This window comes from Dipodomys ordii, unplaced genomic scaffold (assembly GCF_000151885.1).
Source record: "Dipodomys ordii isolate 6190 unplaced genomic scaffold, Dord_2.0 Scaffold12, whole genome shotgun sequence".
Lineage (NCBI taxonomy): Eukaryota > Metazoa > Chordata > Mammalia > Rodentia > Heteromyidae > Dipodomys > Dipodomys ordii.
Genome location: NW_012267228.1, coordinates 18252356 through 18263988, shown reverse-complemented (window position 1 = coordinate 18263988; position 11633 = coordinate 18252356). Strand labels below are relative to the sequence as shown.

General features: G+C 42.1%; 1 protein-coding gene across 1 annotated transcript in view; it reads right to left on the bottom strand.

The window, feature by feature from the left end:
- Adamts9 (ADAM metallopeptidase with thrombospondin type 1 motif, 9) overlaps window positions 1-11633 on the bottom strand; it is a 147408-nt gene that overhangs the window by 90756 nt on the left and 45019 nt on the right. The window contains exons 12-16 of the mRNA XM_013010368.1: window positions 10410-10555; window positions 2117-2298; window positions 1889-2025; window positions 470-587; window positions 150-245 (exon numbers count right to left, since the gene is read on the bottom strand). Of these exons, the coding sequence (XP_012865822.1) occupies window positions 150-245; window positions 470-587; window positions 1889-2025; window positions 2117-2298; window positions 10410-10555 (679 nt within the window). The remainder of the gene's footprint in view (window positions 1-149; window positions 246-469; window positions 588-1888; window positions 2026-2116; window positions 2299-10409; window positions 10556-11633) is intronic.

Genomic DNA, 11633 nt, shown 5'->3' with positions numbered 1-11633 from the left:
GAGGCAGGCAGGCAGGAAGGAAGGAAGGAAGGAAGGAAGGAAGGAAGGAAGGAAGGAAGGAAGGAAGGAAGGAAGGAAGGAAGGAGCGGGCATTCATGACTCCAGGAAGAAATCAGAATTCCTGCAAATGGCTGGGCATGATACTTCACCTAAATAGTTGTCATCCTCAGATTTCCCTGAGAAACTGTGCTGTCGCACATCGATACTCGTAGCACCAGCAGGGATTCGAACCACAGTGTTGTAACCTGGAAAGAATTCAGCAGAAATTGAGTATTCCATTTTATGGGTCACTTTCTCCAAGAACAGAATAAAAAGGGGCAAAAGGCCATATGATTCTATTAGGGGTCTTATGGATAATATCCCGCAACAGGACTGATTTTACGCTTGACATTAATACTTGTATGTATTACATGGAGTGAACCATTTTGAAACTTTTCTCTTCTCATGGTTCTTAGGAGCAGATTCTTACCATAATGCACTGAATTAAATATTCCTGCCACTGTTTTGCACGAAGAATTATCGCCACCACAAACCCCGCACTTATCTCTCCGGGCTTTTGAGTTTAAAACATGATCACATCCAGCTTGCTTTTAAAAAAGAAAACATTTGAAATACATGGTAAGCATCAAATAGATGAAAAAATGGCAAATAATGCGTTTCTTTTCATGATGTGTATCTGAAATGACAAGGACACGGTACCCCTTTCAAGATGACAAAGGTTGAAAACTCATACTGTCTACAGCCTGCCATTTATAATGCAGTCCTTGAATCTGTCACAGTCATGACATTGTTACATATGGAGACTCCCCAGACCCACCCAGCTCTGTTGAATCCAGGTTGGCATTTGCAACAAGTACAGATTAAAGTTTGAGATATGCTGGTCCAGAAATAAGCAGAGTCAATGAGAAAAAAAAATGAGGAGGCAGGAGGTGGTGGGAAGAGCTATAGCTAATGATGACTTCATGCCCATCTTAAGGGAAAAACCACTGAACACTTCAGGCTAAGAATGACATTTACAGCCAGGAGCTCAGCGCTGACATTTTCCAGTTTTCCAAGTGAGGGTAGAAAATTTGATTTGATGTGAAATCCACTGCGTTAACATATTAGTTCTGCATAAAAGGCAAAACACAGTCTGGAGCTTTCCCTACACAGGAGTTTAATGTAGAAGACAGCTCTCAGAGAAGCTGGGGAAAACCCCATTTCCAGTGTCTTTTGTTCCACTATGACTCATCTTTCAAAAGAAACTCAAGGTGTTTCCATGGAGTGGGCCCAGAAGGGAATCTACATCACAGAGCCCGCTGGGGAGGATGCTCTTACACTCAAACTTGACAGATGAGGAATTCCAATTGGCCTTTGGACCACAAGCAAGGTACATATACATTAACTCAGCATCCGGCTGGGTTAGCAAGGATTTCTGACAGTTGGTTTCAGACCCTCAAGAAATCACCGCTCTGATACCAAGCTGAACCAGCTCTTTCTCTGTTTAACCTTCCAAGAACAACACCCAAGCACTAAGAGGAATGATGAGTGGTGTCATCTCTTTCTCCTGACATCTTTCTGGAACATAGCTCTTCATTCTAGAAAAATGTGCTGTCAGGAAGCAGTTGGGATTAACCGCCCATGCTCAGGTTATAGTATAAATTGAACTGGTGTGAATTGTCAAGGGGAAGTTTTGTGTAGCACTCCACAGAGGTCCAGGGAAAACCCTGGGCAGTGGTTTTCAGGTTTTGGCATAAGGATGCATCAGAATCAATGGTCTAACACTAATGGTTCAGAGAATACACTTTTGCCTAGGAGATGGCACACAGAGAACAGCAGCTGTTATTCTGTCAAGGAAATCACAAACCTCAGCTTGACAGCAGGAAGTAAAACACCATGTGGGACTTACCCGGCAAAGGCCTTGCACACAGATATCATTTGTGTCCTGCCCACAGGGAGTCCCATCAACCACTCTGTCTCGGAGCTGATAGTAGGCTGTGTTCCCTGCCACTCTGCAGAACAACTTGCACCGATCCTTCATCAAAACTAGAGAGGAGAAACATGACACCCGTGTGACTTCTTTGTCTGGAGCCAGAGCAGGTCTGCCAACTGCGGGCACTGGCCCAGAACCACTTACTTCCGCTGTACTTAGGGACCCAGCGCACGTTCGGGAGCAGACCATTGATGTTAAAATGCTTGCCGTCGAAGTGAGCACACTGCTCATCTCGGAAATCCCTCTTCTGCTTCGGACAGGGCTCCGTATTGCAGGACTTAAACTTCATTCTCCGCCCCACACAGTACTTGCCACCATTTTTTGGCCTGAGACAATGTAAAACACACACGCACACACACACTGTATTATAAGGGTCACTAACTCCCTCAAGACTTCCTATTTTCTAGGGAAGCAAATTTAAGGTGGCCAGGGAAAGAAGGGAGGGCCAGGGCTCTGTTTCCAAGGGCATTCTATTTTCAACAATACAAAGAATAAACATGGGGCAAGACACTTAACCTTTGCAAGCAGTAACACCTCTATCTGTGATATGAATGCTAAAACCTTGTAAGGCTGTCTGGAGGACCACATGCCAGGGTATGTCACTTCATGTAGGAAACACAAAGCCTGAATCTCTGAGACTATACTTCTTGTCTTTTTTCTCTTAGACATTTCCAATCCTTCCATTTTTTTGGTCTAGATTGTATTATTATTATTATTAGTAGTAGTAGTAATACTAAAACTGGAACTCAGGGCCTGGGCCCAGTCCTTTAGCTTTTTCACTCAAGGCTAGCACTCTACCTCTTGAGCCATAATTCTACTTCTACTTCCAGTTTTTTTTGGTGGTTGATTGGGGATCTGAGCCTCACAGACTTTTTGCCTAGGCTAGATTCACACCATGATCCTTAGATCACAGTGTCCTGAGCAGCTAGGCTTATAGGCCTGAGCCACATGCCCAACAAACAAAAACAGAACAGGTCCCCTTTCCCCAGTGATTCTACGTAAGCTACCAGGCCCTTTGAGCTCTATTCTTGGACATGGGTGGGAGGAGATTGTCACAGAATCTGATAAATATCTGCTGGGTAGTTGGCCGGCTCCCCAGCTACCATATGCACCTTGATTTACCCTCTGGGGAGGCGGGGGGGGGGACATACGCCCTTCCACCCCCCACTCATCAGCCCTCCCCATCCTTTCTCCTGACAGCCATTGTTTTGTTGTGTTGTGTTCTACAAATAACATAGGATAAAGGGCACATCTCCATAGTTTGAGTCACTCACTAAGAAGAGGAGAGAGCACACTGGTTCCCTTACTTCGTATGACACCTTATGGAATGTACCGTCTGAGGCATGACAGTGAGAATTTATTCCCGGCATGCAACGTGTAGGTTCCAGATGTGACCCAGAGAGCAAATTATACAATTTACCCACCAGCAGTCTGCAGCTATCCCAATTCACCATTGATTCACAGTGGAATCTGATTTTGCCCACCAGTTAGTTTGAGCACCAACTCTTAATTTGGCAAGGGATTCATAAATGCTCCTGCAGGGAATTCAGGTTTCAAGAAGAACCGCCCAAGGAAGCTTGTCCTGACACTGCTATAAATGGGCTCCTTAATCCAAGATGTGCCAAGGGAAGTGAAGAACATGGATGTTGCAGGAAGAAGACGGTGACTCTGGGTAAGCTTCCTGGCTCTCTGAGTGCTGAGTCACTGCAAAGCTTGCCATGTACTAGCTTAAAAAGTATGATAACATCTGCCATCATTTTTCACAATGAAGGCTACATCTAGAAATGTCCAATGGCAGGTAACAACAGCAGTGTCTGTGTCTAGTTGCTTCTCCATTAAGTACAATTATAGCCATGTGGTTTGTATCTGCCTTGTGCATTTGACTTGCCAGAATTCTTTTTTATTTCTTGCCCAAGAATAGGGCTGATGGGGTACTTTTTTTTTTAATCAAGCAACAGGAAGATCAGAGAGGTAAGGACTTTCCCCAACATCACGCAGCTAGTAAAAGAGCAGAGTCAGGACTGGAACTCAAGTTGCCCAGGCTTGGTGCTCTTTTTTTTTTTTTTTTTTAACATTATCCTAAGGGACTCTGGTGTGGTCTGGTCTAGTTCTTCTTGGGAGTCTTGGTTGATTGGATACCAAATCCTTTCTTCAGTATCAAGACACCCAAGTCTCTTATACATAAAATACCATAAAACAAATATGAATAACTAATCAGAACCATACACCTGTTTGGGTAAAATTTGTTTCAAAATTCCTATGAGAAGCACCCCCTTCTGTTTTTCCTGAGGCAGAAATTATCATTATGGACTCTTTTAAAATATCCAACTGTGTACCTTGGATGGGTCATTTATTTATTGCCCAGAAGTATCTTATATTGCATTCTCTTTAAAAATAATTTTTAAGCTGGGCACTGGTGGCTCACACCTGTAATTCTAGCTACTCAGGAGGTAGAGATCTGCAGTTTAAAGTCAGCCTGGGCATGAAAGTCCATGAAACTCTCATCTCCAATAAACCACCTGAAAACCAGAAGTGGTACTGTGGCTCAAGTGGTACAGTGCTCGCCTTGAGCTGAAGAGCTGAGAGACTGCGCCCAGACCCAGAGTTCAAGCCCCACGACTAATAATAATAATAATAATTTTTACTTTTTTATGCACTGAATCTGGGGAAATTTTTGAAATTGATCAAATGCTGCAGATATTTAGACTACAGATAACTATTTTTACTAAGTGGCTTCCCCGGAAGGAAACACTTTCTACCTTGCTTGTTCTGATTATGGAAAACAGCATTCTGTGATTTATTTATTTCTGTAAATGTTCATAACTAAATGACACCTTAAAAATTGTACATAGGAGCCAGGTGCCGGTGACTGGCTCTTGCCTATAATCCTAGCTACTCTAGAGGATGAAATTTGAGGATTATGGTTTGAAGTCAGCCCAGGTAGACAGATCTGAGAGATTCTTATCTCTAATTAATCCACCAAAAGCTGGTAGTGAAAGCATGGCTCAAGAGGTAGAATGCCAGCCTGGAGCTAAGGAAGAGTAGATGGCCCTGAGATTAAGCACCAGTACCAGCACAAAAACAAAAGTGCATGTATAAGAGGCATGACTACAAGATTATACACATGGATGTTAGAAACAACCCTACCAACCACTTCATAATGGTGCAGCCTTAGGAAAGGGGCTTCATCTCACTGGCCTCAGTTTCCTTGTCTGAAAGGAAGGATGATGCTAGTGTCTACTTCTTAGAGCTATTGGGGCTATTACTCTTCACACAGATTTCTTTCCATATCAAACTCAGCCCCTGACTTCTCTTGCTGTGCTTTATGGAAAAGAAGGTTATAATTTCTTCCTTAATTATGCATATGGCTTTAATGAATGCAAATGTGCCCTTTTGCACTGGATGGCCTTTTTTCTGTCCTAGAAAGTGTGGTTTGCTTAACTTCATACTCTGTGTAATAGGAAAAGCTTTAGCCAATTGGACTTGCCTTTTGGAATGGAAAAATATTAATCTCACCATTTAATAATTTAGCTGGATAGGACTGTTTCTTTCCATGTAGGCAAATAACAAAAATTATAGGAAATTCAGCTTTAAAGAGTAACATTAACCACAATTTCCAACTAATAAAAATCTTTTAAAGATGATGCAGGCCAAATCAGGATGAGAAGGATATAAGGTTAGGTTAGTTACTATTGTATTCCAACAAGTTGAATTTTCCTTTCAAGCACATATCATACAAGCAGGCCAGTTAGCTCACAGATGAAGACTAGGACCAAACTACAGGAATGCTTTGTAAAGATCACTACAGATGTCTTCTGCCCTTAGAGAAAATTAAACTTTGACCTGCAAATGGGTTTGAACGTATCGGTGCCAATACAAGGACTTAAACTCGGAGCCTCAGCTCACTCACTTCTCTTGCTGGTAGAGGAACAGCCATGTGTCTTAAGACACGGTGCCAGCCTGGCCTTTTGACTGGTTAATTGGAGATGAAGTCTCTTGGACTTTTCTGCTCATGCTGGTTTTAACAGTGCTCCTCCCTATCTCAGCCTCCTAAGAAGCTAAGTAGCATGAACCATCTGTGCTTCGTCTTCATGTACATTTATAATGGTTAAAGTAGGTGGATTTTAGGCTGGTACAGGCAATTTCTAGTGATACAAGAGGTGACCCCAGAAGACAGAGTGGTTCCTATGCCAGAAGCTTTATAAAAGGATGGCCTCTGCAGAGAATGCTAGCAAGGTGTTCCAGGATTAGGTGAGGAGGACAGAGTTTTACCAGCCTATCTTCAGTGAGCCTTCCAAATGAGGCAAAGTGTGGGGATTGGATACCTTACTTCTTTTTTTTTTTTTTGGGTCCGGTCATGGGGCCTGAACTCTGGGCCTGGGCGCTGTCCCTTAGCTCTTCAGCTCAAGGCTAGCCTACCACTTGAGCCACAGCGCCACTTCCGGCTTTTTTCTTTTTGCGTATGTGGTGCTGAGGAATCGAACCCAGGGCCTCATGCATGCAAGGCAAGAGCTCTACCACTGAGCCACCTTCCCAGCCCCTGGATACCTTACTTCTGTGTTCATGAACGTTCTTCCACAATAACCAATTTTGAAAACAAATAACTATTTTGAAACACACAAAAAAAGTTCATCTAAATTCAAAGTCATTTTTCAAAGAAAAACTGCTGCACTTTTGCTGCCCAAAGTAAAATTTGCTTTTTGGTGGGATGTGTCTTAAATATTCTTGTTAAGTACAATTTCATAAATGGTTGCTGTGAGTAGACTACATAAGAATATGTTATTTGAAAGTTTTACCTCTCTCCTAATTTCAAAGCAAATTAAGAGCATCACAAGAAGGAAATCTTCTGTCTTTCCTAAGGTATTGTTGCGTTGTTGTTTTTTCTAGTTTGACAATTTCAGAAAGTGTTTTTGCTTAAGCTACTAGGAAGCTCAAAGCCAAATTTTGACCACAAACTAACAAGACTAAGGCCGAATTGCTCAATAATGCATCTTCTAGCTCCGATGCTTCGTTTGGTTTTCCAACTTAAATTTCTGGTGTTCCCTGACTTAACTTTTACTCATACTTCTTATTGCTTCAGAGACCATGTGATTTACCTTGCCAATCAATGAAATTTTCAGACCAAAAATGTCAGCTATTAATAACATCTCTAAGGGAACAGATAAACTAGAGATTCTCCTTACAAGCCAGGGTGACTGATCATCTTATCTGAAGAACATGGATTGCCACTAAGATTAAGGGCTGTATGCAAGGGCTCAAATCTAACTGCTTGGGAGGAAGAGATGGGGAATCCTGGTTCAAGTCCAGACCAGGCATAAAAATTCATAAAACCCTATCTCAAACCATGGCTGGCCTGTGTGGCTTGTGCTTATTAACCTAACTACAGGAGAAGCACAATGGCTGGGCACAGTAGCACAGGCTTGTCATCCCAGTGACATGAGGAAACACAAATAGGAGACTCATCGTCCAGGCTCAAAAGATAAAAAAGGAGCTGGAAGTATGGCTCACATGTCAGAGCACCTGCTTAGCAAATGTGAGGTCCTGAGTCCAATCCCTATTACTGTTAAAAAAAAAAAAAAGAATCCTGAGATTGAAACATAAAAACAGTAATTTAGAGTTGAACTATGAGGGCCTCCACCTAGATAGTACCACATTTCAACTACAATGTCCCAGTTCAGACCAAAAATGGGGTAGGGGTACAAAATTAGAAAGAATGCTGTTTCTACAGCTTGGTCGCTGATGACAGCAGAACCCAAAGCATATAACAAGGTTACTCACATTTTTTTGGTTTTTGACTGGAAGGAGAAAACCCTAAAAATGTAGCATAAAAATGTCTGAATGGGCGGGCACCAGTGGCTCATGCCGGTAAACCTAGCTACTCAGGAGGCTGAGATCTGAGGATCACAGTTTGAAGCAAGCCTGAGCAGGAAAGTCTGTGACTCTTAGCTCCAATAAACCACCAGAAAACCGGAAGTGGTGCTGTGGCTCAAGTGATAGAGTGCTAACTTTGAGCAAAAAGGAGCCCAGGGACATCACCCAAGCCTAGAGTTCAAGCCCTAGGACTGGTAAGAAAAAAAAAAGAGTCTGAATGCTACCTAAATACATTTTCAGATTATATCTTATTATGAAAAACAAAACAAACAACACAAAAATCCAGTGCTCTCACATAGACCTACTACTTGGGTCCTAGAATTGGAGCTCAATATTCTATTTGAAGGCTTGCCCTGGCAAGGAGGTAAGGAAGGGTATCTTCCCAGGGAGAAGGGGGGGGGGACTGTGCCCGCACGTTCCTTGAGAGCCATGACAGAACGCACTGCCTCATCCAAAATAATGAACCATCTGCTCCGAGAATCTCTCTGTGCAAGCGTTCGCCCCGAGATTTTTGGACCTGATTTTCCCTTTTCTACGTCCCCCTTTCACTTTTCAAACTGACACTGCTCACGTCTATTGTAACCTCAGTATTGAGAGACAGTCTGTCTCCTTCCTCAATTAACAGGGGCATCCTGAAGTGCAAATGACCTGGAGGAGCTTTAATAGAATGATGTCAGTGCTGACACTCAACTAGGTAGACTGGTTTGTGTGTGTGTGTGTGTGTGTGTGTGTGTGTGCATGCATGTGTGTGTGTGTGTGTGTGTGTTTTAAATCTCCCATAGCAAACAACAAGGACAAGGACCTCTAATTGAGGTCTTTAATGATCAGTTCTTAACTTCTGAATGCGAGGACCTTTGTTTCACTTTGAAGCTGAAAACCCTTTTTGCTGAGAGCTTCACACTGGGTGATTTTCTTTGTCTAGCCATCCCAATTATGGAGTGATTTATCTCTTTCCACTTTACTTCTAGAGTTGCTCTAAGAGTGGGGGAGGGGACAATCAAAAACCCAGATGAAAAAAGAATGGCTCAAGGCATCTTTTGAATGGTATATTCTTAAAGTTAAAAAAAATATTCCAAATAACACTTTTGATGAATGCAGATACCAGTTAGTTCAGCTCTATTTCCACTTGTAAAAAAAAATCCTATCGGTTGTATATTGTTGAATTTTAAATAGCTCAACAGTATGTACATCAAGGATACTGTTGACTTTTAAAAGTAACATGGACTCATTGTAAATCATGTGATACTTCTTTTTATGCACTATATATTATGTCCACAATCATATATATACATATGTATATATATACATATTTTTAACACCGTTCTGAAATGACACACATCTAATTATTTTGAGGGAGTAGGAATAATGATCTCAATTTTTAAAATATTGTAAACTTTTATGTGTGCATCTACTACAAAAAAGAGCTAATACAAAATGTAGGCTATCTAGAAAATCTGCATTTTTATCTACAGTTACTATGTTGGTTTTATAGACTAGTCTGTATCTTATGGTTCTTTAGTTGTCATTATAGAGATAAAGATGAAGTGGATATATATATGTGTCTATATATATATATATATATATATACATCAATATATATATATATATATTAGATTGTGAATAAAACCAAATTAAATTGATCATTATTTGTGAGTTGTACTACAGAGCATTTATATAGGCCAGGGTCTGTAAACAAGTTACCTATAGTTGTGTTCTTTTTAGCTACATATTTCTGATTTTTCTTGTAGAGAACAGATGTCAACATCAGACTCTTTCCCCTCCTCTGAACAATCAGCGGATCTAAGCAGCCCCTGCATTGCTCTACTGCAGTGCTCTACTCCCCGCACTATATACTGTGCATTGGTACATGATGCTAACCCATCTCATCCTTTACTTCAGTGGCTTGCTTTTTAAAAAAAAAAAATAACAATAGTGTCTATACGGTTAAAAAATAAAACCTGTTATATGAACTCATGTTTCATAATCCCAAAGCAGCTGGGGTCTTATAAAACAGTTGCTGGGGGCTGGGAAGGTGGCTCAGTGGTAGAGTGCTTTACAAAATAGTTGCTAGGTGCCTAGTATGGTGGCAAATGCCTCTCGTCCCAGCTAATTCGGAGACAGAGCCGGATGATCTCTTGAGCCCTGGAGTTTGGGATCAAACTGATTACCAGTAAGAGTCTGCTTCCAAAATCACAAACACGAACATAACCCCAGCAATGAAAGAAGCGTTTCTATTCTATGCAGAATAGAAACCATTTTATTTCTATTCTATTCTTCTCGGACTCCTCAGCCTATGAAGGGCCAGTGGCAAGTCTGAGAACTTGCTATACAAACCGCTGCTTACTTTTACTTGTTAAATATTCTGTTCTGTTCCCTTCAAGGACACGTCTCAGCTGCTCCACACACAGAAGTATGACCGTGTGGCCGACACGTTTAATAGTGAAGGACCTGGCCAGGGAAATAGTACTAGAGCATGGAGGTGTGTGGGGAGGGAGGGTTGGGGCAGCTCTCGAAGTCTGCCTGGCCTCCTGCCGCACAGGAAGGACAGACGCCAGGGAGGACTTACTCGGGTCTGTTGCACTCTCTGATGGCTGTTTTGATGCCGCCTCCACATGTTCTTGAGCAGGAACCAAAGTGACTCCAACCTCCCCAGGATCCATCCGTCGGGGGCACATCCATTTCTTTGGGAACACAAAATCCAAACTTGCAGTGCTGTATTTAATAAGGGGAACAGTGAGGAAAAGCTTGGTGCTGAGTTGTAGTAGGACCTGCCATCCTCTTAAACATTTCGTCTTGTTTCAACCCTTTCAGATGCTGGCAATCCACCATTTGCAACATAATGGCATCAAGGGCTTGTAATCTTGTGTTTATTCATTTTTAAGCTATATCTTTATCGATCCTTCACTCAAAAAAAAAAAAGGGGGCGGGGAATTGGTTTCAAGAGACAGGATGACTTCAATGGCCAACTTTAAGCTGCTCCATTAGTCTGCAGACTTGGAAAACAGGCTGATGGGTTGTGGACAGGGCCCAAATATGAGTTACAGGATTTGCAGAGCCAATCTCTACTAACAAGGCCTAGAGATGTTACAAACCGGGAAAAATATAATGCTTTATTACTCCCTCGTGAATTATAAAACTCAATTTTAATTAAATAGGAGAGGAAAAAATAAGAAAAAAATAAAGAAAGTGAGGTCCATGATTGCTATGAACTCACTCCAAGAAAGCACTTAGGATCAAACTCATGGAAAAGTGGACACGTGTCAGAGCCCTAACCTGATTACTTTTTTTGTTGTTATTCATGGTTTCAGATTCCCTAATCTGGAGCAGAAAGAAGGACTTGATGTTAAAAATAATAATAAACCAAATCCAACAAAGAAATAAATACACCTCAGTAGGACAGGGAGTGAAGAAATCCATTTTGACCTTCTGTCATTGTTGGAGTGGGAAGCTCTGACATAAAGCGGAGGTCACTGGTCAGGAACAAAGGAAAGAAAGGCCTCAGTGGCCGCAGCGGGGTGATGCCCCATGGCTCACTTAGATCTCTGAAGTACAGCAATGAAGTATAGAGAACAGGGCCTGAGTTGGGGAGAGGTGGGCCAGGACAAAGGCGTAAACAAGAGGCAGGTAAAGGGTTGGGGGGGGGGGGAGCTAGCCCTCCCAAGAAAATGATGGAGGATGGTCACTTAAAGAGTCCAATCAAACTTCAAACTTTCTCTAGCTATCCTGGCCTTTGCTCTCCTCTTCCTTCTCCTCTTCCAGAGTCTGAGGATGGGCCTTTCCCCTGGGCTAT